General features: G+C 43.9%; 1 protein-coding gene across 1 annotated transcript in view; it reads right to left on the bottom strand.

Moving 5' to 3' along the window:
- Window positions 1-24,480, bottom strand: part of LOC146208058 (cytochrome P450 3A14-like) — a 40,875-nt gene that overhangs the window by 2,426 nt on the left and 13,969 nt on the right. Inside the window, exons 4-12 of the mRNA XM_084587214.1 lie at window positions 21,105-21,201; window positions 17,247-17,372; window positions 16,541-16,778; window positions 16,048-16,172; window positions 13,500-13,587; window positions 10,958-11,027; window positions 7,135-7,243; window positions 3,544-3,635; window positions 1,762-1,902 (exon numbers count right to left, since the gene is read on the bottom strand). Coding sequence (XP_084443340.1) covers window positions 1,762-1,902; window positions 3,544-3,635; window positions 7,135-7,243; window positions 10,958-11,027; window positions 13,500-13,587; window positions 16,048-16,172; window positions 16,541-16,778; window positions 17,247-17,372; window positions 21,105-21,201 — 1,086 coding nt within the window. The remainder of the gene's footprint in view (window positions 1-1,761; window positions 1,903-3,543; window positions 3,636-7,134; window positions 7,244-10,957; window positions 11,028-13,499; window positions 13,588-16,047; window positions 16,173-16,540; window positions 16,779-17,246; window positions 17,373-21,104; window positions 21,202-24,480) is intronic.

Raw genomic sequence — 24,480 nt, 5'->3', positions numbered from 1 at the left:
GGAGTTGCGCATTTAGTAGAGAGTTTTAGCTTACCGTGATCCGCGATCCGCTACCGTGATCCGCCACTGCGCGTTTCACTGCGCATGCCCGGACCCCCCTTGACGCCGCCAGATGGCGCCACATACTGGATGTGGGCACACAGACCTGCCGCGTCTGGACCAATCAGCTTGTGCGCCCCGCCCACGCACGGTAGCGGGTCACGGTGGCGGATCGCGGATCACGGTAAGCTAAATCGCTCTATTAATCAACGCCGTGGAGTCGCCACATATCGTTTATAAGCTGACCGCTCAACAACAAATCCGGAGAGAATACGAGCACAATAGATGGTGCTATAGGAGCACTGCTGCCAGCATTTCTTGGATATCACAGATGTGGCTGCGAAACCTACTTGGATCACTCGCTGAAAAAAAGAAAATCTTGCTACCAATATTTTTCTAACCCAGGCTGAGGCAAACACATCAGCTTCGCAGTCCAGTACGTTTGACCACTGCCCCATCTCGGTAAGAGCTTGCTTCCCGTACTAAGCCGTCCGTTCTTTATGCTGCATTTCGGATGTTGCGATAAGGTTCCACTTAAGATTTTAGTTCCATTTAACTTATTCCATTTAACTGTAATAAAACCCTGCACCACTCGTTAAATATATAGCCAAAATTGCTAGAGATGTGAAATCAAACTTCTGGGGAATGTTGTTTATAGACAAACGACTTCGCAATTCTGCTTCTGCATCTATACCCAATGTATACCCGTCCTCAGTCATGTTTAACTGCTGCCTGCCTTTCTTCAACACCGTAGGCATTCCTACTAAAATATGGGGCACCAGTGCAACGAAGTAGCGTCATAAAGGAAGGACCGGAACGTGCGACATACAGCAGGTGTCACTATCTTGCTTTCTCTTAATTTTTGAAATATGGGCCGTAGGTATGTATAAAAAACAGTCTTTGGGTTAATATGAGGTCGTCTTTGATTTTCACACACTAGAACTAGCTGCACAGGGCAGAAACAAATAGTGGATCTTGATAATCAGCGAAGTCGCAGTTTTCACATTTTCAGCTGCTGTAAACACATTTCACTGCTGCTTGAAGAACGTGGACATATTCGCCTCCAAATTGGAGCTAATCACTTTTCCTCGTATCCCCCTGTTTGAGCTACTAAAGAAGTAGTATACCGCCCAATATACTACTTAGTTATGAGTGTTTTCGTTTGGCTTGGTTCCCAAAATAGCTCAGGCTATGAGAGATGTCGTAATAAAGGGTCCCGAAAATTTTCACCACTTTGGACTCTTTAGCGTCCATTGAAATCGCACAGAACGGGGCGCCTCGCTTTGCACTTTCATCCAAAAGCGGCTGCCACGGCCAGGGTTCGATCCTGCATCACTTAGGAGCGGTCAACTCAATATTGTTTTGGAAAAAATGCAATAGCGCAGCTTGGTGCGAGCTTTCCTGCACCGCCTCTGAGAGGTACTGCATTCGAGTTCCAGGAAATTCAAGTGACTTATGACCCAGTTTGATTTTCTCATTTGCTCATGTTTACTGTTCTGTCAAGAATTGTTTTAATGAGTAAAAATAACGCCGCGATCAATCACAGTTTTACGGCGCCCCTTAAGAGACGGCTGCCTCCCAAAAGATGTCGCCCTCATCATTGCCATGAGCTTCTGAAAAATACGCACATCACAGTCGTTGACGAAAATGAGAACAACTTTACTGAAGACGCACAGTGTAGTTCTAGTAAGGTCTACTAAATGCTAAGCAGGCGTACCTCACCTGTCAGGGTTAAACTGCAGTGGGTCCTTCCAGAAGCGCGGGTCTCTTTGGATCTGGTATAGGGGCGCCATGAAGCAAGTTCCGGCCTTGAATCGTGTGCCCTTGAACTCGAAGTCACGTTTGGCCTTTCTCGTCACGAAACTGCGTAATCGAGACACTAGGCAAATAATGTGGACACGTACGTTTCGGGACGTGTATGTCTTGTCTCCTTTGCGGGATGGTGGAGCGAAAAGTATGCTTATTATAGGCTTAGGAGGAGTGGGGCGTCACCAAAACGTTTTCTGTAGGCATGTTAACTTGATGTGAATGGCCAGTGTGAGGCTTTGATTATGAACTGTAGTAACTAGACATAAAGTGACATTAAGGAAACCACTGCGTTGGTTTTGCACCGCTCAGCAGCGCTAGATGGTTCGTTGGTTCGTTTGGTTTGTGGGGTTTAACGTCCCAAAGCGACTCGGGCTATAAGAGACGCCGTAGTGTAGGACTCGGGAAATTTCGACCCCCTGGGGTTCTTTAACGTGCACTGACATCGCACAGCACAAGGGCGCCTTGCTTTACGCCTCCATCGAAAAGCTGCTGCTGAGGCCGGGATTCGATCCCGCACCCTTGGGATTAGTAGCCGAGCGCCGTAACCCCGGCGGGTAGCAGCACTAGACGGAAGCTCTCTGGTATTAGCAAGCTCTCACATTCTTGCTAAGTTTGGTGAGGTCCTAAATGTACAATAAGTATGAAAAACTGTCAAGAACAGATTTATTTTGCAGCAACAGTGCGATATTAAAATATACATTCATAGCAGTTCTCATCGGAATGACTTAAGCACGCGGTGCATAGCGAAGTTCTCAAACTGAAATTGGAATTGCACTTTAAAAGCAACGATCGTGTTCTTCAACATAAACACTAGCCGAGAGAGAATCTGCCAAGATGAATGTTTGATGCAGTTATAGAATGAGTAAAAAAAAAAAAAAAACTGACATCAGAACACTTTTCCAGAATTTGTACGAAACTTATGGCTCAGCTAGCGGTAAAGTCGCCGCTCTGTTGTTCTCTTAGGTTTTTAGGTGCTTTCGCGCTAGGCCCGCTGGCCATTAAAGCATATTTCATCGTCATGTCATCACGTCGTTCTGTTTCTGTTGTGTCGCCGTGTTCCATCGCTTGTCATGCCACCAAGTAACAATATGTTCCTTACAACGTGCAAAAAGGCTGCTATTTGCAGTACAAATTGATGTAGCTGTTTTGGGCATTTTATGCAGTGCATATACTCTTGAATAGGAGATTTCCTCCTAAAGAGGGATCCCTTTCCTTCTATTCTGGTGCTATGCATTTGCACCAAGGTAATTTGTTATTGTCTTAATTGAGAGGGCTTGTAGCTAACTACTGATAATTTCAGTTATAGTCCGTAGTTGCCAAAACGAATTTGCAGAGGCGCTGAAGCCTCTTCATCAAGCCTTATCAATAATCCTGGGAGAAAGTAGAAATCGGCATTTAACTGTGGGACCGCTTTCTATATAATGTTGACCAGAGTCGATTCCGAGATTTTTGATGTACTCTAGATATCATTGTATAAACCATGCTAAATGCGGGCCTGCAGAAAGCGGCACTCGTGTGGATAAAAACAAACTGTAAGATACGAACGCAATGGCACTCAGGTTCTAGAGACAGAGACATTCTTTAATTACAGTTTCCCTTCGTCGAGTAAATGCTTCTCGCACAGAGAGTTGGTGGGTGCAAATATTTCTGATAATATTCCCTGAACGCATTTTCCATAATTGATGCCATACTTACATGAGGCCAGGAGGGTACAGCCGAAACGTCTCGTATATTACTTGGTCCAAGTATACAAGCTTCTTCATTAGGGTCTCAAAGCCTAGTTTGTCCTGGCAGAAATAAATAGAGCATGAAATCAGAGGTCAAAATACGCTCAAAATAGAAAGGAGGAGTTCAGGACGGGACATATTTTCTTGTTTTTTGACGAAAGTGAAGTCGAAGTCTACTTAATTGCAGCACGAAGTGAATGCGGCTTATCACGCTCGGCTGCATTATGGAAATTATGATCCTTCGCTTGCACTGTAGAAGAAAAAATTGAATGAAGGAAACTTCTGAAGGCTGCTGACCGTAAGACATCGCGCACGCCATGCCTACGAGATAATGATGACATATCTTGATTGGCGAGCGTAGCTCACAAATACATGTTTTGCTAGGGGTCATTATGACTGCTCAGGCTTGGAACAAGGGGAAGGCTTGGTTCATTTCTCTTCAACTGACAGTTTTGCCTTGGAATTACTAATGTAATTCCAAATAGCTTCAACTTGTTGCTAGCGTTCCATAACCACATTGCATAAGGGCAACATTCGAGCCTCACAACCAAGCTAGGAAGGGAGCTAGAACAACAAAATAGTCAGAGTTGTGGCACATGTGACTAACGTAGGAGTTTCCGAGCTAAATAAGGCAATTTGTAGGTGAGTACAGTTATATATGAAGAAAATTCGCTGGGTATATCCAAAGAAAGTGGCGCTCACATCTTGATGTGCGCTTGATTGGGATGTAGAGATATAATAATATGCAGTCCTTCTAGTGAAACAGAAGTGACTACTAAATGCCCTATTTTATTTTATACAGTGTGAAGTTCAGTTCAGTCGTTCAGTCATGTCCGACTCTTCGTGACCCTATGGACCATGTCACGCCACGCTTTCCGGTCTCTCACTATCTTCCTAACATCACATAAATTCATCTGCAGTGCCTCGAGGATGCCATCTAACCATCGCGTTCGCTGCCTACCCCTTCTCCGCCGACCCTCAACCTTTCCCAACATCAAATCTTTCTCCAGCGACTCCTCTCTGCTCATCAGATGAACAAAGTAGAAGAGCTTTAACTTTATAATTTGACCCTCCAATGAGCAGTCAGGGTTTATGGTCGACAATATCGAGTGATTTGATATTCTGGCAGTCCAAGGAACTCTCAAGAGTCTTCGCCAGCACCACAATTCAAACGCGTCAATTCTTCGGCGGTCAGCCTTTTTCAGTCCAACTCTCGCATCCATACATCACAACTGGAAAGACCATAGCACAAGTTATACGGATCTTGGTTGGCAGACTCATGTCTCTGCTCTTTACTAGGCGGTCAAGGCTAACCATTGCTCTCTTTCCCAGAAGCAGGCGTCTCCTAATTTCATGGCTGCAGTCTCCTTCCGAGGTAATCTTGGAGCCCAAGAAGAGAAAATCCGTCACAGCTTCCACTTCTTGTCCATTGATGCTCCAGGACTTGATAGGGCAAGACGCCATGATCTTTGTCTTTTTAATGTTCAGTTTAAGCCCAAACTTCTCACTCTCTTCTTGTACGCGCATCAGAAGTCTCTTGAGTTCCACTTCACTTTCTGCCATTAAAGTGGTATCAATGTGAAACAGTAGTTTAAAATATCCTTTCGAAGCTTTGATTCTTTTCATTTACGCAACATATTTTCTGTGCTTACGCCTCGCGCTTTCAACGTTTCTGTCACCAAATCTCTGCTAACAATGCTTAGGGAATCCCGATTTATTAGTTCAGAAGTTCCGTAAGTAATATAAAAATTCAGACCTAAAAGCCAGTAAAACTTACAATCAACAAGATATTTTTTAACTTTTTGAACCGAAAATAAGCAAAATCGAAAACAGCGGCTATTTTTTTTTTTTATTAAGGCAGACGGTGAGTACGTAAGGAATTCTCTCATTCAGCGCACCTACGTTTTTAGCTGAACACAAAGTGAACATGCCGTTCTGAAGACTCCTTAGATGAAATGAAGGAGTGACCATTAAGTAATTTTATTCCGCCAACTAATTCACTGTAATCTACATTAATTCCTCAATTCGAGTTGAATACGCCAAAATGCACACTTCATCTAGGTTTTTCCTGCTTAATCCAACGTAAATGGCTGTTAATAGATCATAACACTTCGTCGAATACAGCCCAACTGCACAACTTAATTAAACGTAATGCACCTTTTTCTACCTGAATTTACCCTTATTTTTCTTACCCGAACGTAGTCTACCTTAATGTAACCCAACCTCCCTCTTAAGGCCAATGTAATATGCTCTTGGTCCACCGCAGCCCACCAGCACCCAAGAGAAATCCATCTCAACGTACCCTAATTCTACTTAATCTACTCATAATATACCACAACCAACCTTAATCCACGATGAATCCCAAGAAATGCGCCTTTAATTCATAAGGCTGTTTAGAATCTGGTGCATGCTTTTGATAGGCTTCCAGCATGACGATGTCACATTCGTGCTTGGCCAATCTGAAGCTACGGTCTCATTCCCTGCACTCATCGAAAGAATGCGAATAGAAGAGCTTGTGTTTTATACTTTGACCAGAATAAGGAAATTTCTAACACGTATATCAAGTTATAATCTAATATGTTTCGCGGAAGTAGCGCTAAGCAGGAGCAATGAATTTCCATGTCTGAACGATCACGTATACCCTTCCAATTCTCTTTATTATGCTGTGGAGTTGGAATCAATAGTAGCAAATAGTGATATGAAGTGCGAGAGCCCATTTTACGTTTCTAGCGAATGCACCTTCTGTAAGGTGCGCAAGAAGTGTTTGATTATTGGAAAGTGTACGTAATCATTCAGACCTTCTTTTGCTGGCCTTGCCAACATGAGAGAAGTGAAACAAGCCAACAACAATATTCCCAAGTCAATACAGCCAAGAAAATAACAAAGACAAAAAGTAATAACCAAGCTCCTTGGGTGCCTGGTAACAAGAATACATGAAATACCCTTGTTTTCATAAGCATATATGTCAATTCGAAGCCCACTCCTCCCGGATGCCATTTTTAGGAACGCGTCATGTTTGATGTGCGCTCTACACGTTTTGTTGTATTCCTAGTTCGCCTCGATATTATTTTCCCCGCATTATTGACAGCATTTTGTAGAATTTTGCAACAAGCGAACTTGTTTTGTTATTCAGACGCTTAATGTTCAGGTCACCTTAATATATCACTATTCAAAATGAGTCCAAGGTGTGTGTCAGAAATCAGTGAAACGAATTTCATCCTGATCAGCCTGATGACGCGGGTCCCAAGCAACTTTATCATACTAACGCATTGATATACTGATGTAGCGTAGTTTGTCAGCAACATTGTACGTGCAGAATGCGCGGACTGTTTCTTACTACCTAAAAAGTGCTGCGGGCGTTTCCGAAGAATGGCAATAATAAACAATGGAAGACGCAGCGCTGCATATTAAGAAGCATATAAACTGGTTCTACCGCACCGTCTTAGGTATATACTAGCACTATTCAGTTAGCTGCACCAGTAAGTGGGAAGCAAAAACTCACATCCTAATACATAACCGGGACGCATGCAGGATGCATGCGACATGTTCAGGTGCTTACCTCATCGCCCAAGACATCTTTGATTTCTTGCCGCACTTTTTCTTGCACATCCGGGTACTTTGCGAGAACAAAGGTGACGTAGCTTAATGATGTCGCGATTGTTTCGTACCTGTGTAATGATACGAATAGAATACTCAAACAAAAGGTTCCTGATGGCGCCACTGCGGCTGGAGAAAGACATGCTGTCATCTTCGAAGTGCAGGCCTTCTTTCACAATGGCATACAAATGCGGACTTACGCGGAGCTACTTCGTGCTATCTCTAAGAATCTTAAGTACACGTCCGTGTTCATTTGTCGTCATTATAATGCATCACTTCACAAGTGTTTTCACAGCCTACTTTTCTGAAAACTGCATGTGCCATTATCTGTTTCAGAGTCTCTTTCCCGCTTTACTGCGATAAATGTGCTCTCCCCGCCGCCAGGAGTAAAACGTGACCTCTAATTTCAATAATACGTTGTGGCCCACACTCGTTTCGGTTAATAAATTCAAGCGCAGAAGCATCAAACTAGTAGTATATTATAGCCGGACTGCATGCTGGGAGCAGGCATATTTTCCGTCGTGCAAGCCAACAAACGACAACTGTCAAAAGGCCTTCAAAAAATTGTGGGACACTTGAACTGTGCCTTTAAGGGTACGACGCGACAGCTTCAATGTCTCCCATTTGCCAAATCTAGTTACAGATTTCTGGACTTTGTTTCTCGCCTAATTACTAATTACTTACCAAGCGCGGAGGTGAGGCAAGATAGAAACGGCAGCATTGACTGCGGTTGACTACGGCTGATGCTTAACACTCGTGAAACAAGGTTCAAGGATAGTTATATCTATAGATTTTTCAGGGCCTCCTATTCATCCTTTATAACGCGATAGCGTTAAATGGCCTGTTATCTAGGAAATGCCGCGTTGGTGTTGTCAGCTCCGGTTATGTGAGCGAAAAAGTACAGGCATGACCCTGGCATGGTTCTTGCAGGTGATAGTCGGTGGCTGCCGTCGCCAGGCACTGACTTATTGTAGGTTTGCTAACTTAAAGCAAACCACATGGGATGGCCGATTTGGTAGGAGCTACCCAAGAGGACCTCTAAAACACGGAAGGGTGGGATCGCGATCAGCCTCATAGGACCATTGCATTCTGAATCCGACACATATGCCCCTAGGCCACGCAAGTACATTGCTACGGCCTGATCACAAGTCGGGTTCTATATCAATGTCGGGTGGCCTTTAACATATGACTGTAATGTAAAACGCGTGTGAGATATTAAGAGGATAAATTTAGGGCTTAGTGATTAGGTGAGTAGCAACGTCTATGTACGAGAACAAAAATCCGCCAGAAGACTTGACAGATGCGAGCTGCTAATGCTATCGCGTCATACCATTCGAAAATGTGGAGATTAGGTGTCCCTAAAATCTTTGTGCTCATCACTGTACAGTTTCGAAAGCTTAAAAGGTGTCCTGAACGCGATGTTCACAATTAAATTGAACGCAATCGTTTTACGTTCTAAATTTCCACACGTATGTCAATACTTCAGGCCTTGTAACGCTGACTTCCTTCTGTCCGCTGACCTCACCAGCAGTGCAGCAATGACTCAGCCAAGGCTCTGGGAACGTTCAAAGTAAACCCTGGGCATGCCAAACGCTGAACCTCTTGAGCAACGCTCATGCTGACCAATGTGTGAGAGAAATGTGACCTTGTGTGACTATTTTGGCTCATCAAGTCTACCGTTCCGTGTAGTTATAATTTCCCTGACAAGTTCTTAAGCCATGTCACAGTCTTTGCTAAAGGAGCTACCCGATTTAGTCTCCAGCCTCTGCAGGAAGGCAAGGTTAAAAAGCAAGATTTTGGAAAGAGATCAAATAAAAACATGGGATTTTGAGAAGGGGACGAGCACGGTGCTGGCTCGCATGTACAAAAGGTATCCACGTTTACCCCTTGAAACCTTAACATTTCTTCTGTAAGAAAAGTACACGGACCTTCTGTTTATATTTGGTGCAACACACTTTCTGTGTTCTTCGCTATTTCGTCTTGTGTTTCCTTTTGCTGTAGTCTTGCATGATGTCAAATCAGTTTTCACGTGCCTGTTAGCTTCGCTTAATCGTTGACGGTGTATGCAAAACACCTGAGACGTTAATTGCCGCTCAATCGCGCTTTGCGTCGAGTTAGAAAGAAAAAATGTAAACTTAATTCAAAGTTAGTACTCTTGGTGTGTACTCCTCGGCCCGCCCTTTAGTCTGCATTAAAACACCAACAAGCCCACCAATATCCAGCTCAAAGGCGAAGAGCCGCATACGAGTTTATAAGTGAACAGTTTGTGAATATATCCTTCAAACATTTTCCACAGTTCATATAAACGACAACAGGAGAACTTAGACAAGTAGGTAACGCGGGACATATATGGATGTAGCGCAGCGCAAAAATAAAATAAAAAGAAATAAATAAGGAGAAGTTTAACATGGCTAAACCTAAATAGAGAAACCAAAAACGCTGAACTCCCCATGGATGTGTGGGAACCTCAAGGACACCGCAGCCGGGTCTAGACGACACGAAGGTGTCGAGGGCATTTTTAAAGGGAAGGTGCAAGGAAGTGATCCAGATGGGCAGCGGTAGTGGTCGAGGGAATAGTAGGCAGGGGACTGGAAAGCTCTGTGGCATTGTGCCAGGCAGTGTTTTATATACGTGGAGGTTTGTACCAGTACGAATGAACTTTGCCATGTGTACGAAGAAGAAAAAGAAGCGAAGCTGCAGCAAAAGACAACAAAAGGAATAAACCTTTCAGTGCTCTTGGATGCCTAATCAGGAATGGTAATCATAGTCCACACGAAAATATTCGTAACGGTTGGTTAAAGCGCTGTTTTATCCTAGGCCGAGTGGACGCCTGCGACCGTTAAGTAGGTAAAGTGGCAGTCTAGGACTGTTTGTTGGCACGAATGCGTGGGATATAGGTACATTTTGAAGAATTGCTATCTAAGCGACGAGAGGCTAGATGACGCCGACGAGTAACCACAAGTGAGCCACAGACGGTCGTATTTAACGCTACTGCTTCATAGCCTCAAAGCCAGAGCTTACTCGTTGCCCATACTCCATTGTAGGCTGATTATAATGTAAGAAAAACTAATTCCTCGCTTAAAGGAACGAAGGCAGAGGTAATCGGCAGGTCCAGTAACCTGTCCAAGCACCACAAATCGCTCTGCTGAGATCATATTTTCTAGAGTTTATTAAGACGCAAGGGACACAAAGGATACGTATGAACAGGATAGACGCTCTGCTGTTCGCACGTGCACTTACTGCACATGCTCCTCACGAAATAAGCGCCCGCAACGTTTCAAGTTATGTGAAAGCATTTTATAGTTTCCAGCACCACAGTTATAGCGACATTTCTACTTCAACTTCTTTTCAGCAGTGCCAAAAGGAAAACTCGATATCCTTGTGCCTCTTATTAGAGAAAGTAGTATTTTGAGCCCGAATTTCTCCTGGTTAAGTTGTCCTTTCAAATTTAAGCTCATCTCGACGACTAAAACAAAGTAATTCTGTCTGAAATTTTACATCTTCCATAGGATCATCGTAGAAGAAAAGAACAAAAACTGGGTGGATACAGTATTCTGCGATAGCATTGCAGAGTCGCCTTCTGTTATTTGCTCTTCCAATTACACCATTTATAATTGTAAATACCGTAATGTAAGAAGGAGACATCACTCACAATACATCATCATCATCATCATACTACACATCTGAGAAACAGACCCCGAATCTTAGTTTTACATGCCCTGTAAAATCGAGAAGCGTGAACTGTGTAAAGCTTTCCCTAGAGCGTAAACTTTGTTGTTTCTTACCCAGCAACGAATAAGGTGACCGCGCTGGTGATGACTTCTGCGGTGGTCAATGATCTGGATTTGGCTTTTACTAATGGAGAAAAAAAGAAACGTAAATCGGAGAAATAGGAACATTAGAATGATGACCGGCGAAGTTATTGCAATACAAAGAACAAGATACCTTAAATGTCTACCGGTAAGACCCTGCTTAGCTGCTCCGAATTGTCAATTTAAGCATAATACGCACCCGCTACATGATACAGGGATAGTGCTTCTTCATGTAGGCAGACACAGCCAGCCGCCAAACTCAGTGAGCATGCAGTTTCCTTTTACAGCGGAACTTCGATAGGATTTCCATACCCGCATAAGTTGAGCGGCCAGCCATTCCTGTTCTTAAGATACCCAGTTTCAACGCAGGCTGCCAAAATATTTTCGTATCCAAGTTAGAGGGATCACGTTCACAAAACAAAGGAACTAATGACAGTGAAGTTATTTTGAATAGCCTAAACACAAAACGCTATATTGCATAAACAAACGAAGACGGCTTCACACTTGTTCGATACGATATGAAGAACTGAACAAGGGTGAATGGGGTACGGCTCAGTTCGCAGATAAGCCAACGTTTCGACAAGTGGACTTGTCTTCGTCTGGGCAAAGCGATCATCACTGGCAGGGGTTTAAATACGCTTTTGCTTCCGAAGAAGAGCTGGGAAGGGGAAAGTGGGTGCGAAGAAAGTAGGCGTGAAGGAGTGGGGAGGAAAGGATGGGTGAGAAGAAAGTGGGTCATGAAGAGAAAAAAAAAAAGAAGAGAAAAAAGGAAAAAAAGGAAAAAAAATCTTGAGTATGTATTTATCCGCCTGGAACCAGGGATTCTGTAGCCTGCAAAAGAAGTCAAAGCGGCAGTACCAGGAAAAACTACAATACGGGGTAGATGATTAGTCACCACTTAGCGGGTTTGGTGCAGATACACCTTACAAAGGGACAGGCTATGCAAAGGGCCCTGATAAGGCATATATCTAGGGGGACATTTCTTAAAAGATAGGGGGGGGGAGCACAAAGTCACAGGATAATAACCGCGATACGAGGCATCCAAAGCCATGCTATATATAGTAACTTTGCGACCTTTCTCTGATCTGTGCACAGTGGTAGACAAAACGACGATGTTTTCGTGATTTCGCAGCACGAACATTGATTTCGTGAGTGCAAGGGACAGCTTTGTTCGAAAATATGATTTAACCCCCTCCTATCTTAGTTTGGAGAAAGTAGGTTACTTCGTCTAGATAGAATTATTTACACGTGCCCGTCAGTAACTTTCACTTTTACCACTGATAAAAAAGACTCACTGCTTTTCTGAAACCCCTGGAGGTACCAGAAAAGTAATGAATGCCGTTCTGCCAGCATCATAGTGTAGAACATTTTGTGCATAATGGCATGGAGCGTCACCACAGCTCCTCCTGGAGTCGGCTGTGGCACTGAACTAGGTAGTAGCTCTACATCTTGAGCGCGTACAATTGATTTTATGATTGTGGCCGGAAAGTTGAGTCAAGAGTATACGGTGGTTTTTAAATGGTTTTGTTACGTGATTCCGCGCGCAGCGCACGTACTAGACTTGTATTAATTTTTTTGTGAATGAGAAATTCCCACAAATTGTTTGGCTATCGAACTTGTTTTATTTCTGCCAAAATAACCTGGAAGTCAGTGACGCTCGTTCTTAGTTGTGCGCCGGCTGCACCACAACCAATTTCAATTAGTCAACGTACAAAACGCTGCCAATGTAGATAGTTGGCGCCTCTGTCTGAGGAGTAGACGTTCCAAGCTCTCTTTTTGTCACGGAGGGAATTTGCCTTTAAAATAAATGAATGTCTTCTAAACCAACATGTCCTCACGACTCAAATTAAACGCAGAAAAATCTCGACAAAAGATGGTGAAGCAGCGAACCCTCAGCAGCGTTCTGGCAACACAAGATGCGCCGCCGTTTCCTGCTCTGCATGCACAGATCCGATTAGAAGCACGTCATCGCGTTTGGAATACGGGTGCGTGCTGCGCAGGGAAAACTGGCGTACGAAACTCGTGCTCCAGTTGGGAGCCTAAAGATGATAATTCCAGTGTTGTGCTAGCATGGCCTTGTGGTCAAGCTATCCCCTCGCGTTCGGGTGATGCTAAATTTGAGCCCTATAGTCCGCCATGTAGGCACTGGCGTTTGAACGCGCACAAGGTCTCCTACGGCCGGGTTGTCGTTTGTACAGGGAAGATTATAGACGCAAACGTTTCGTCCAAGGCCCTTTTTCCAGAGATACCCCTTCACTCCACCTGCCAATCTGGCGTCCAATGTGGCGTTATACATTTCTTACGTTGTGTCACATGCCACCGCTATCTGAGGTATTAGAAGAAGGTAAATGGTTAGAGCCAGACGGTAAAACGAAACACGCGAAAATACAGCAGATAGCCTTGCGCAAGATGTTTCCAGACTGTAATTCGACACCATGTCTGTCTAAGCGGAAGGAAAAGCTTAATATTTCATCAATAAATGTAAAGATAAAAACGAGATGTGAACGATCCTTACCTTTGCTTCTCGAGGTCATTTCGTTATGCCCTTCGTCATCCACGTGTTTGGCGTCCAACAAGTTTTGCAGTATGTCAGGTTTTCGGTACTTCACAGGCAAGAAAAAAAAAAACATAAAGCGATAGCCGTTATTGAAAGAGAGGGAATCATTTCGAAGTGTTTCCATATTTTATTGCGACACCAATACTTGGTAAGACGCCCGACTACTGTACCGGAGTACCCGGGTTCTAACCCGACTTCGGCGGCTGCGTTTCGATGGAGGCGAAACGGAGTGGCGTCCGTGTGCTGTGCGATGTCAGTGCACGTTAAAGAACCCCAGGTGGTAGAAATTTCCGGAGTCCTCCACTACCGCGTCTCTCATAGCCTTAGTCGTTTTGGGACTTTAAACCCCACAAACCAAACCAAACCAATCAAATCAATACTACAATAGCCAAAGCAAGACCTCAGGTGGCCGCCGCTACGCCGTGAAGAGGCGTAGCTACGCCGTAAAGAGGCTTAGCTACGGTCTCCTCATAGAAAAAAAAAATCAGCCTGCCTTGACATTTGAATTCACGTTACCGTTATGCCACGGGTAGGAACTGCCAACTCGGGTCGCTCCTTTCATATGGGAGGGTGATATCAGAATCAGCCTGCCAGAACCGTTTGCATTCTCGTTACGCCTACGACACGCAGGCACGTCCATACAGCTTGGTTGAAGCGCGACTTTATATGTGGGCTGGTAGCTTACGCTCTCGCGTCATACCCTCAAAGGCTGAGCTTAAGTGTCCCCAATAATGTAGCATCTTACACTGATAGGGTGTGATAAGAGAATAATGTAGCAGTCAAAAGAAGCTTCCGCCGTTGCTTTCGCAATTCAACTAGGGTATAACCAGAGCTAAACCATGACTAATTATTTAGGGTGGAATTCGAAGAGATTATTCTTTCATTCCTCACAAAAAAAACCGCCGCTACAAAAATAGCATGCTAAGATAGAAAGAACGTTCGGAAGTTCAGCACAGCGTCGCAGATGTTTTCTTTCATCTCTGTGAAAAGCCCAGTCATCAAACGTGCGTCGCTTTCATGGTTAGGCGTTTTATCTGCCAAATTTGGTTTGTTTTTCGCTTCCTGTCACAATGTATAAACGCTGCTTTTTCGCATAAAAGCTCAGTTAAAGTTTCTGCTTGCCTTGTCTCTCTTTACATGAAGTCCCTCACGCTGTCGTTAACCACGGTTTAATTTTTTCTTTTTAAATTGCACAGAGCATGCACACTGGCGTTTTTTTTTTTCTCCTTTACTGAGACACAATCGCCTTGGCTATAGCATTAAGCCTATGATCTTCCCCTGCAGTTTGTATACCAAAGGCAGTCAGCCATCGGGGTGGGCGTATTGTTCCTTTTGCTTCATTGTCAGTGCCGCGTAACTGGTGTCGGAGACATCTTCAGATACATAAGAAACTCTTGAGTGGGAATCGAGAAGCACGTGTTATCCGACATTTACACTTCTTTTGCTAGGAAGCGCAATTTCACTAGGACATCATCATCAATTTTCAAAGAGATAAATGATAATTTATTGTCACGTTTGTTGGTGAAGAGCAAGCATGACCCAAAACAGCAAGCAGAGAGTGGACAAGAGAGAGCCAGCAAACAGTTGCTCATATTTCAAGTGCTCGAGCTATCTATTTTAACGTCAATATCCTTGTGCTTCTTGCGCACTGCGTGCTCACGTCCGCCTAGATGTTGCTGGGTATGAAACTTAGCAAAGACAAGAAACTGCTCGATCAGAGCGCGTCTCTGATGTGGTTTCCCGTGTTACAGCGGCCAACTTCTTCTATCACAAGGGTTGGTAGGTCATCACCATAATCATCATCATCATCATCATCAGCCTGACTATACCCACTGCAGGACGAAGGCCTCTCCCATATTTCTCCAATTAACCCGGTTCTGTGCTAGCTGCACCCACTTGACCCTTGCGAACTTCTTAACCTCATCCGACCACCTAACTTTCTGCCGCCCCCTGCTACGCTTTCCTTCTCTTCGAATCCAGTTTGTTACCCTAAGCGACCATCGGTTATCCTCTCTTCGCACTACATGTCTTGCCCATGTCCATTTCTTCTTCTTAATTTCCACTAGAATGTCAGTAACTTGAGTTATTTCTCTGACCCAATCTGCACGCTTCCTATCTCTTAATGTTACCCGTACCATTTTTCGTTCCATAGCCCTCTGCGTTGTCCACAACTTAAGTAGAACCCTCTTGGTTAGCCTCCACGTTTCAGCCCCATAGCTGAGTACAGTGCTGCATGTGCTGATTTCTCAACTAGTAGGTAACAGAAATAAACTTGATGATGAGTAGGTAAGAAAGCTTTTGACTTAATTTCTGGCAAACCGAAGCGTTTTGCAATAATCTTGAGGTGTACACGTTTAATTTACGGCTCGAACATTGAGTGAAAGCTGAGGGGAAAAAAGTGAGCGCAGAAAATGAGACATAATTGAGAAATCAGCACATACAGCAAAAACTAGGCCTCCACCTGGATTCTAAAACACACTTACACGGTCGGATTTACCACACTCACCGAACGGTCTCTTCTTCGTACTTCAATTATCTTGTCAGTCTCCTGTGCGACCTTGTCCACGTCGTCAAGGACGAGAGAAAGCCAGGAGAGTGGCTTTGCTAAAGGACCGAAGCTAGTAGTGCTTTCTGGAAAACCGGGAGACGAGCCGGATACACAATGAATTGAGAACAATAAAAGAAAATTGTAAAGCACTTGGAAGGAATGAACAGTAGTGCAACTGTAGGGAGACCGCAAAGCACACAAGCTGCCATATTTATTCCCGGCCCGTCATCGAATCCCACGGGGAAGAGACATGGAGCTATAGGCGGCACAAAGAGCACTAGTTATACCGTGAGCGTATCACAAAGTAGCGTACAATGAAGGCGCTCTCAATGGATAGAACAGATGTCATTTAGAGGTAAAAGACAAAGAATGTTCATAACAAAATGCACTTCTGTCGATAAAACTGGCCAATGGACATATTAAAAAAAAAAAATTCACCGCTTTGACTTACGTGCAACCATATGTAGACTGCCCGTCATCAGCTTGCGGCTGGCAGACTTCGCAGTGACTTCAAACGGGTGGTCAGATCTCCCCTGGAACCGCTCATCGAAGCCAAATGACCCACGAAAAATGAAATCCAACGCCAACTGTTCATATTCGTACAGCATGTCAACCTCCTCTCCCGGCTTCGCGCGCTCATCCAACAAATTCAGCAGCACTCCTACATCGTCTTCCAGCAGAGGCATCATCTGTTCAAATCCAAAATTCCAAACAAAGAAAAAAAAAATATCGTTAAATGTGTTAAATGGTACCCGCCCCTGCTTTCGTTAACGATCCACGTTCGCATACTAGTACTTCGGTGCTCGCAGAATCAACAATTCATTTTAATTTTTCTTTTCCCTCCCTTATGTCAAACATGGTAACTACCATACAACTGGATGAGGTGTGTATACATTTTGTGCTCTCTTCACATGGTCCCATAAACCAACTGATTTACTGTTTTAACGACATCATTGTTACGTTTATCTTCTAATAGTTTCTGTGTGCTATCTAAGCATATCATGCAAGTGCTCAACCCCAGCTGAAAACGCGTAATGTGGCTTGCGACCATGGGCAATAAATACCCATTGGAGAATGTGTTCTACATCCCTGGTAAAAGTCTTGCATATTAAGATGGCATAATTTGACAGCGATGCAAGAAGAGCAAGTGAACTCACCAGCTTTAGCTTTGCTGCACTGAAGCCACTGGCGACCGTGTTCCGCATGCTCTTCCACTGACAACCGTCTGCGTATATGATGGCCTTGCCCAAAAAGGGATGCATTTTTTCCACCATCATGGTCAGCTAGGCAAGGACAAAGTTTGGATAATTTATTGTCACTCTTCTTTATGAAGGTATCCTGACATATCTCACAGGTTTCTTTCAAGGGGGAGGCGGGGAGATCCTTTACTCGAAGATTAGGACTAGCAACTTACGGGTATCTCTCGAAGGAAAGAGTATAACAGTTGAATCTTAACGGTACTACAATATCAGGATGAAATGTGGAGGCTAACGGAAAAGCTTCTACGTAAGTTGTGGACAACGCAGAGAGCTATGGGACGGAAAACAATGGGTGATAAGATAAGAGATAGGAAGCGTCCAGAGTGGTTGAGGGAAATAATTCGAGTTAAGGACATTCTATTCGAAATCAAAAAGAAGAAATAGGCATGGATATGTAATGCGAAGAGAGGATAGCCGGTGGTCGTTAAGGCAACAAATTGGATTCCAACGGAAGGAAATCGTAGCAGGGGGCTGCGGAACGTCACCTGGGTGGTGAAGTTAAGAATTTCTCAGCGGTCAAGTGGATGCAGCTACCACAGGACCGTGCTATTTGGAGGAGTATGAGAAAACCTTCGGCCTGCAGAGGTTATAGTCCGGCTGATGATGATGATGATGATGATGATGATGATGATGATGATGATGATATAGGACAGTGCCTTTCGTGTGAGCTCAAATTCGTTTCAGTCCATTGTATATGATTAAGAATCCCACCAAGCCCAGAAATATCCATGGGTGGCTAGGGCGAAGTCTAAGTCTTCATCTTCCAACCATCGCAGGTGACGACACCAGATTGTCGCTCTCCATTTATAGAAGAAAGGTCGGACAAAGATTGTCTTCAAAAATAATAAGATTAACACAGTACTAGGTAATAAAAGAGGCAATTACAAATAGAAATGAAATTCGCAACAGGATCAGAATTGGAATAAGTCCCAGAAGACGAGCACATTATCGCACATTCCCTGCATGAACTGAATTACCCCAATTTCTTCTTTCGTTATCCCGGCAGCGCTTTTCTATTCTTATTTGAAGCACAAGATGACATTGTTAAGAAAACAATTCCGTCTCTTAACACTGTGGGTATTCTGTTCAAAAATTTTAGATTACTGCCTCACTGTTCATTTCACAGTTTTTGCCAAGTCGTACTGGCACCGAACCTTACTTGCGAAACCAATATGCACTGCTATTGTTTCTTTTACAAGCAATGCTCGTTCCAGAAGTTTTGGAGAATACTAATACCGTATAAATAATTACCAATGTTCTTACACGCGCAGGAATGCGAGAAAAATTTCTGTCCAACGGCGTGGCCTTGCTGTGGCAAGAAAATGGACCAATGCAATGACCAAAAGAGAGCTCCGTGGCAAGAGACAGCACGTATTCAGGGACTAGCTTCCCCACCGGTTTTTCTGGCGCTCCTATGGAGCAGCGGCACAGCGGGGAAATTTCTAACCGCAGTCAGCAATAAAAAAATAAACTGAACATTTATACGAGTTTTTCTCCGGCAAAAACCACATCCAGAGACTGAATTGAAGTCAAATGCTTCCGTTATGACAGGTATATTTATATGCCCATCCTTTAAGAAACAGTGATAGCGAAAGTTTGCTTTAGCGCCTAGAAAGCCCGCGCAAAACTTTTATGGCAAATAAATAATGAGCAACGTACAAGCTGATTTTAGATGACATGAGCCTAGTTCAACCCCGAAGTCCATGTCAGTTCAATCCTTTTAGCTTGTACTATTTTCGGTATGGTTTTATTTATTTCTTGCCTAGCTCTACAATCGACTGGATAAAATGTGAAAAGATTGGAAAAACATCGGGAACTAGAAAACGCCACTGTAACGTATAGCAATTATCAGCATCGTCATCGAGACTTTAAGATAAGAATGTGAGTGCTACGCTGACCTTTCAAGCTGCTATGTTGGGCTAGATGGTTCCTGGCTTCCTTTTTGTTACCGACATAACGAATGGTTCGTCTCTAATTTTGTTTAGTTTGTATGGCTTAACGTCCCAAAGCGACTCAGGCTATGAGAGACGCCGTAGTCGAGGACTCCGGAAATTTCGACCACCTGGGGTTCTTTAACGTGCACTGACATCGCACAGCACACGGGCGCTTCTTTTCGCCTCCATCGAAAAGCGGCCGCCGAGGCCAGGGTTCGATCCCGCATCCCAGGGCACGTAGTCGAGCGCCGTAACCATTGCGCCACCTCGGCGGGGTGTCTAATGTTGTATACTCTTTTTGTGTACCATTTCGATACCAGTAATTAATAGGGATGCAGTGAAATGCAATAAAGTCCAGGTCCCATGTATTCTGGCTAGTTCTTTCCCCGATGCCTACGTTTCAATATAACAAAGGAAAACTGCTACGATTGTTTGTCCGCGCCCATGGAGTGAACCTGTTTTAACGCGCCCCGTCATGTGGTGCAGTGGTTAGGGCGCTCGAATACTGTGCCCAAGGACGCGGGATCGAATCCTGGCTGCGGCTACTGCTTTTCGGTGGAGGCGAAAAGCAAGGCACCCGTGTGCTGTTCGATATAAGTGCGCGCTAAAGAACCCCAGGTGGTTGAAATTTGCGGGACCCCTCACTACGGTGTCTCTCATAGCCTGAATCGATTTGAGCCTGAATCGATTTGGGACGTTAAACCCCATAAACCAAACCAAACCTGCTTTAACGCGTTAGCGTCAAAGGCTGCTCAGTCTGCAGAAAATCAGGTTAAAAAATAACGGTTGCGGCTCCGTCAGGTGGCAGTTCGCAGGTGGTATTGCCCAGTGCTGATTGACCGGCGGGTTGTGTGACATCATGATGCCTCGTGACATGGCGTGCATTATTAACTCTGGCTTTTCATTTGAGGTGAGAGTGACAATGGGAATCAAAGCTTTCAGGACTCTTGGGCGAGAAGTTGAGACACGGCACTCACAGGCCACATTGGCACGTCCATGCGGGTTGTTAAAAGCGGGGCTCTATAGATATCTACGTCGGATGATCTATCATATAACTGGATACTTCTGCATACTAGTGAACATATGCTGATTATCAGAGACATAATTAGAGCAGATAATGATTAAACGAGCAGGAAAGGGCATTTACGTGAACGAGGTTCTACGAATGGATAAGCATGACGGGAGCCTTTAATGTCATCGCGTTACATCAATAAAGGCGGAGCTTAAGTGTCCTCCCCGCCCCCAAATTTTGTCACATATACTTGATAAAGAACCGAAGGCCCACAATAAATGCTGCAATACGTTTTCGGCTCAATACATAGAAAAGTCAATTTATCATTATTTTTCTAAATCGTGGATAAATTAATATCGCAGAGATAAGGCTTTTAGAAATGAACTGAGTCATATCTACAGTCTACAGTTTGCGACGGAGAAAAGTGAAATGCAATGTTTATAACTTGACATTGACCTAATTGTTCGCATAAGATTTCACTGCATACGATGCAGGGTTACTCTGAGAGGAATTTTTAGAAAATTCACACGTCACCAAGATAGTCCTGTCACTCATAAAGTTAACAAAGTTCCTCGTCATCATGACGACAAAATTTCTCACGGGTCGAAGCGAGGCGCGAAACTTTACTCTAAATACTTGTAAATTATTCCATCGTTTATGAATTCTCATTCATGGCATCATGTCTAAGTTGGCTGTATTCAGACAATACGTGCATTGGACAACCAACTGAAATTTCACGGACGCTTTAACGTCTTCAGATAATGCAGCACGAACCGGTAGCTTTACAACATTGTCGTAAACTCTACTCACCCCTCGAGACATGAAGGTCTTGAAGTTGCGCACACAAATCATCTCCAGTAACTCCAGGTCCATTGTTACAACGAACGGTACGTCTCCGTCGTAGAAGCTAGGGCAATTGAAAACATTCGCTACAACTTCAGCAAGCACAACAAAGAATTGGCGACCAAGAAGTTAACCGAGCCAATATGCCGCTCTTATACGAGAATTTATTCAGGTGCCCGGGCCGCCTAAATTCAGGATGATACCTAATCATTTATTATAGGTGTAAATGTGATAGGATAAAGCCCTTTGTGAGATGATATGCCAGCTTCAACTTCTCTTTATTGTTGCAGGCTGAGTGACGGCAAACTTTCTGCCTACCAAATACCTTTCAATACGGGACCGACCTGCATCAAAAAATGCCTGTGCATTTCTTGATCAGCGGATTGCCACCCATTTGCTGTCTGATTAAAGTTACGATTTGCAGATCCGTGTTTAGTGGCGGGCAAATACGAACGGTACCGGTGGCATACTTACCTAAAAATTCATCATCATCATCATCATCATCATCATCATCATCATCATCATCATCATCATCATCAGCCTGATTATACCCACTGCAGGGCGAAGGCCTCTCCCATATCTCTCCACTTAACCCGGTTCTGTGCTAGCTGCATCCACTTGACCCCTGCGAACTTCTTAATCTCATCCGCCCACCTAACTTTCTGCCGCCCCCTGCTACGCTTTCCTTCCCTTGGAATCCAGTTTGTTACCCTCAGCGACCATCGCTTATCCTCTCTTCGCACTACATGTCCTGCCCATGCCAATTTCTTCTTCTTAATTTCCACTAGAATGTCGTTAACTTGAGTTATTTCTCTGACCCACTCTGCACGCTTTCTATCTCTTAATGTTACCCCTACCATTTTTCGTTCCATAGCCCTCTGGGTTGTCCTCAACTTAAGTAGAACTCTCTTGGTTAGCCTCCACGTTTCAGCCCCATAGGTGAGTACAGGCAAGATGCAACTGTTGTATACTTTCCTCTTGAGCAATACCGGTAAGCTGCTAGTCATAATCTGCGAGTGCTTGCCAAATGCGCTCCATCCCAATCTTATTCTTCTTGTTATTTCCTTTTCATGATCCGGATCTGCGGTTACTACCTGTCCTAAGTAGATATATTCGCCTACTACTTCCAGTATTTTGCTACCTAATGTAAACTCCTGTTCCTTCCCGAGGCTGTTGAACATTACCTTAGTCTTCTGAATATTGATTTTCAAGCCTACCTTTCTACTTTTTCTGTCTAGGTCATCAATCATTATTTGCAGTTCATCTCCCGAGTTGCTTAGCAAGGCAATGTCATCAGCAAATCGCAGATTACTGAGGTATTCTCCATCTACCCTTATCCCTAACTGCTCCCATTCCAAGTCTCTGAATACTTCCTCTAAACAAGCTGTGAATAGTACTGGGGAGATTGTGTCTCCTTGCCTAACACCTTTCTTTATGGGAATTTTGTTGCTTTCTTTATGTAGAACTATGGTTGCTGTGCAGCCACTATACATATCTTCCAGCACTTTTACGTACGGTTCGTCTACCCCCTGATTTCGCAATGCCTGCATCACCGCTGAGGTTTCAACTGAGTCAAATGCTTTTTCGTAATCAATGAATGCTATGTATAAGGGCTGGTTATATTCCGAGCATTTTTCTATCACCTGATTGATGGTATGGATATGATCGATAGTAGAGTAAAGTTTTCGAAACCCTGCTTGATCCTTTGCTTGATTGAAGTCTAAGGTTGTCCTGATTCTATTAGCGATTACCTTAGTAAATACCTTATACGTAACAGATAGTAAGCTGATTGGTCTGTAATTTTTAAGGTCCTTAGAGTCCCCTTTCTTGTGAATGAGGATAATGTTTGCATTCTTCCATGCTTCCGGTACCGTCGATGACACCAGGCATTGCGTATACAGGGTGGCCAGTTTTTCTAGCACGATATCCCCCCCGTCCTTCAGCAAATCTAAAAACCTAAAACTAGGGAAGTACTAATCCTTGACTAGGTACCCCCTGACGGGTAAAAGATGGTACTACATTTTAGGGTAGCATTTGAATACGAAGTGAGGCTATTTAACACCTAAATTGGTACATACGCGGTCGCGAGTCAAGGAGCGAAGACAATAGATGGATGTGACGACGACAAATAGAGAAAATCAGTTTTACTTCGAAGCCACCACCCATTGCTCCAGAGTTCAGCAACATAGAGTGACAGGAGGTACGTGAAGAGAACAGCTCTTCGGACTCAGCTGACCCGACGCATCTCGAATATTTACTCCTCCGTGAACAGCCATTATGATAACAAAATTAACTCTTAGTTTGTAAGCAAGGCTTGACTCTCTGCAGATTCATCAGAGCGAAGCTAATGTCGCAGCGCGAATGCCAGAAGAAGCAAATAAGCTGGACTATATGCAATACATCGGGTATGACGGTAAGATCGTCGCAAACAACTAGAATAATTATTGGAAAGAGTTCAACTATTCCGTAGCTGCCTGCGAATTTCAAGGAAACACAGCCAAAGCCCTGGTTGCAGCGCTGGGCTCCTCCATGGCTGTCTGTGAACCTAAAGAACACCGCAGCCGAGCTGTGGACAATCCGAAGGTGTCGAGGACGTTTTGAAGAGTTGGTCTCAAGAAGCGCGCCAGATTATCAGCGGTGGCGGTGAAGGGAAAGAGCAGGCGGGGGACTGGACGGCTGTGTGGCATTGTGTCAGGCAATTTTGTATAATCGTGGAGCTGTGTTTACCGGTAAGAATAAAGGTTGCAATGGTGTTTGAAGAAGAAGAAGAAGAAGAAAAGAAGACAAGAAAAGAAGAAGAAGAAGAAGAAGAAGAAGAAGAAGAAGAAGAAGAAGAGGAAGAAGAAGAAGAAGAAGAAAAAGAAAAAGAAAAAGAAAAAGAAGAAGAAGAAGAAGAAGAAGAAGAAGAAGAAGAAGAAGAAGAAGAAGAAGAAGAAGAAGAAGAAGAAGAAGAAGAAGAAAAAAAAAAAAGCGAGCGCCAACGCGCATCACCTGAGGTTAATTATCATGCCCAATGACCTCGGCGAAACATCTCAAAAAGAAGTTGGATGAACTATAGGCAGTCGAACTAAATGACATCCCTACACGACGCAGGCATGCAACCGCTGCCTACCAGAGGAAGCATATAGTAAGTTAGGTCCTATAACATTTGACGGCAAAAAATTTGTCATGGAATAATTTTTGAAGGCGCTTGAGAAATTGGTACACAGGAATAAGCAGCTGACTACCATGTACAAGTTCCGGTACCTAAACAAGTGTTTGAACTCGTGAAGCAGCACCGAAACTAGAAACTCTAAGTAGAAAGGCCAGCAAAGCTAATACCTTCGAAATAGAAATCATACAG

Source organism: Amblyomma maculatum, chromosome 1 (assembly GCF_055883805.1).
Source record: "Amblyomma maculatum isolate TAMU_Amacu chromosome 1, ASM5588380v1, whole genome shotgun sequence".
NCBI lineage: Eukaryota > Metazoa > Arthropoda > Arachnida > Ixodida > Ixodidae > Amblyomma > Amblyomma maculatum.
Note: the sequence above shows the minus strand (reverse complement) of the source record. Positions and strands in the feature narration are given on the sequence as shown.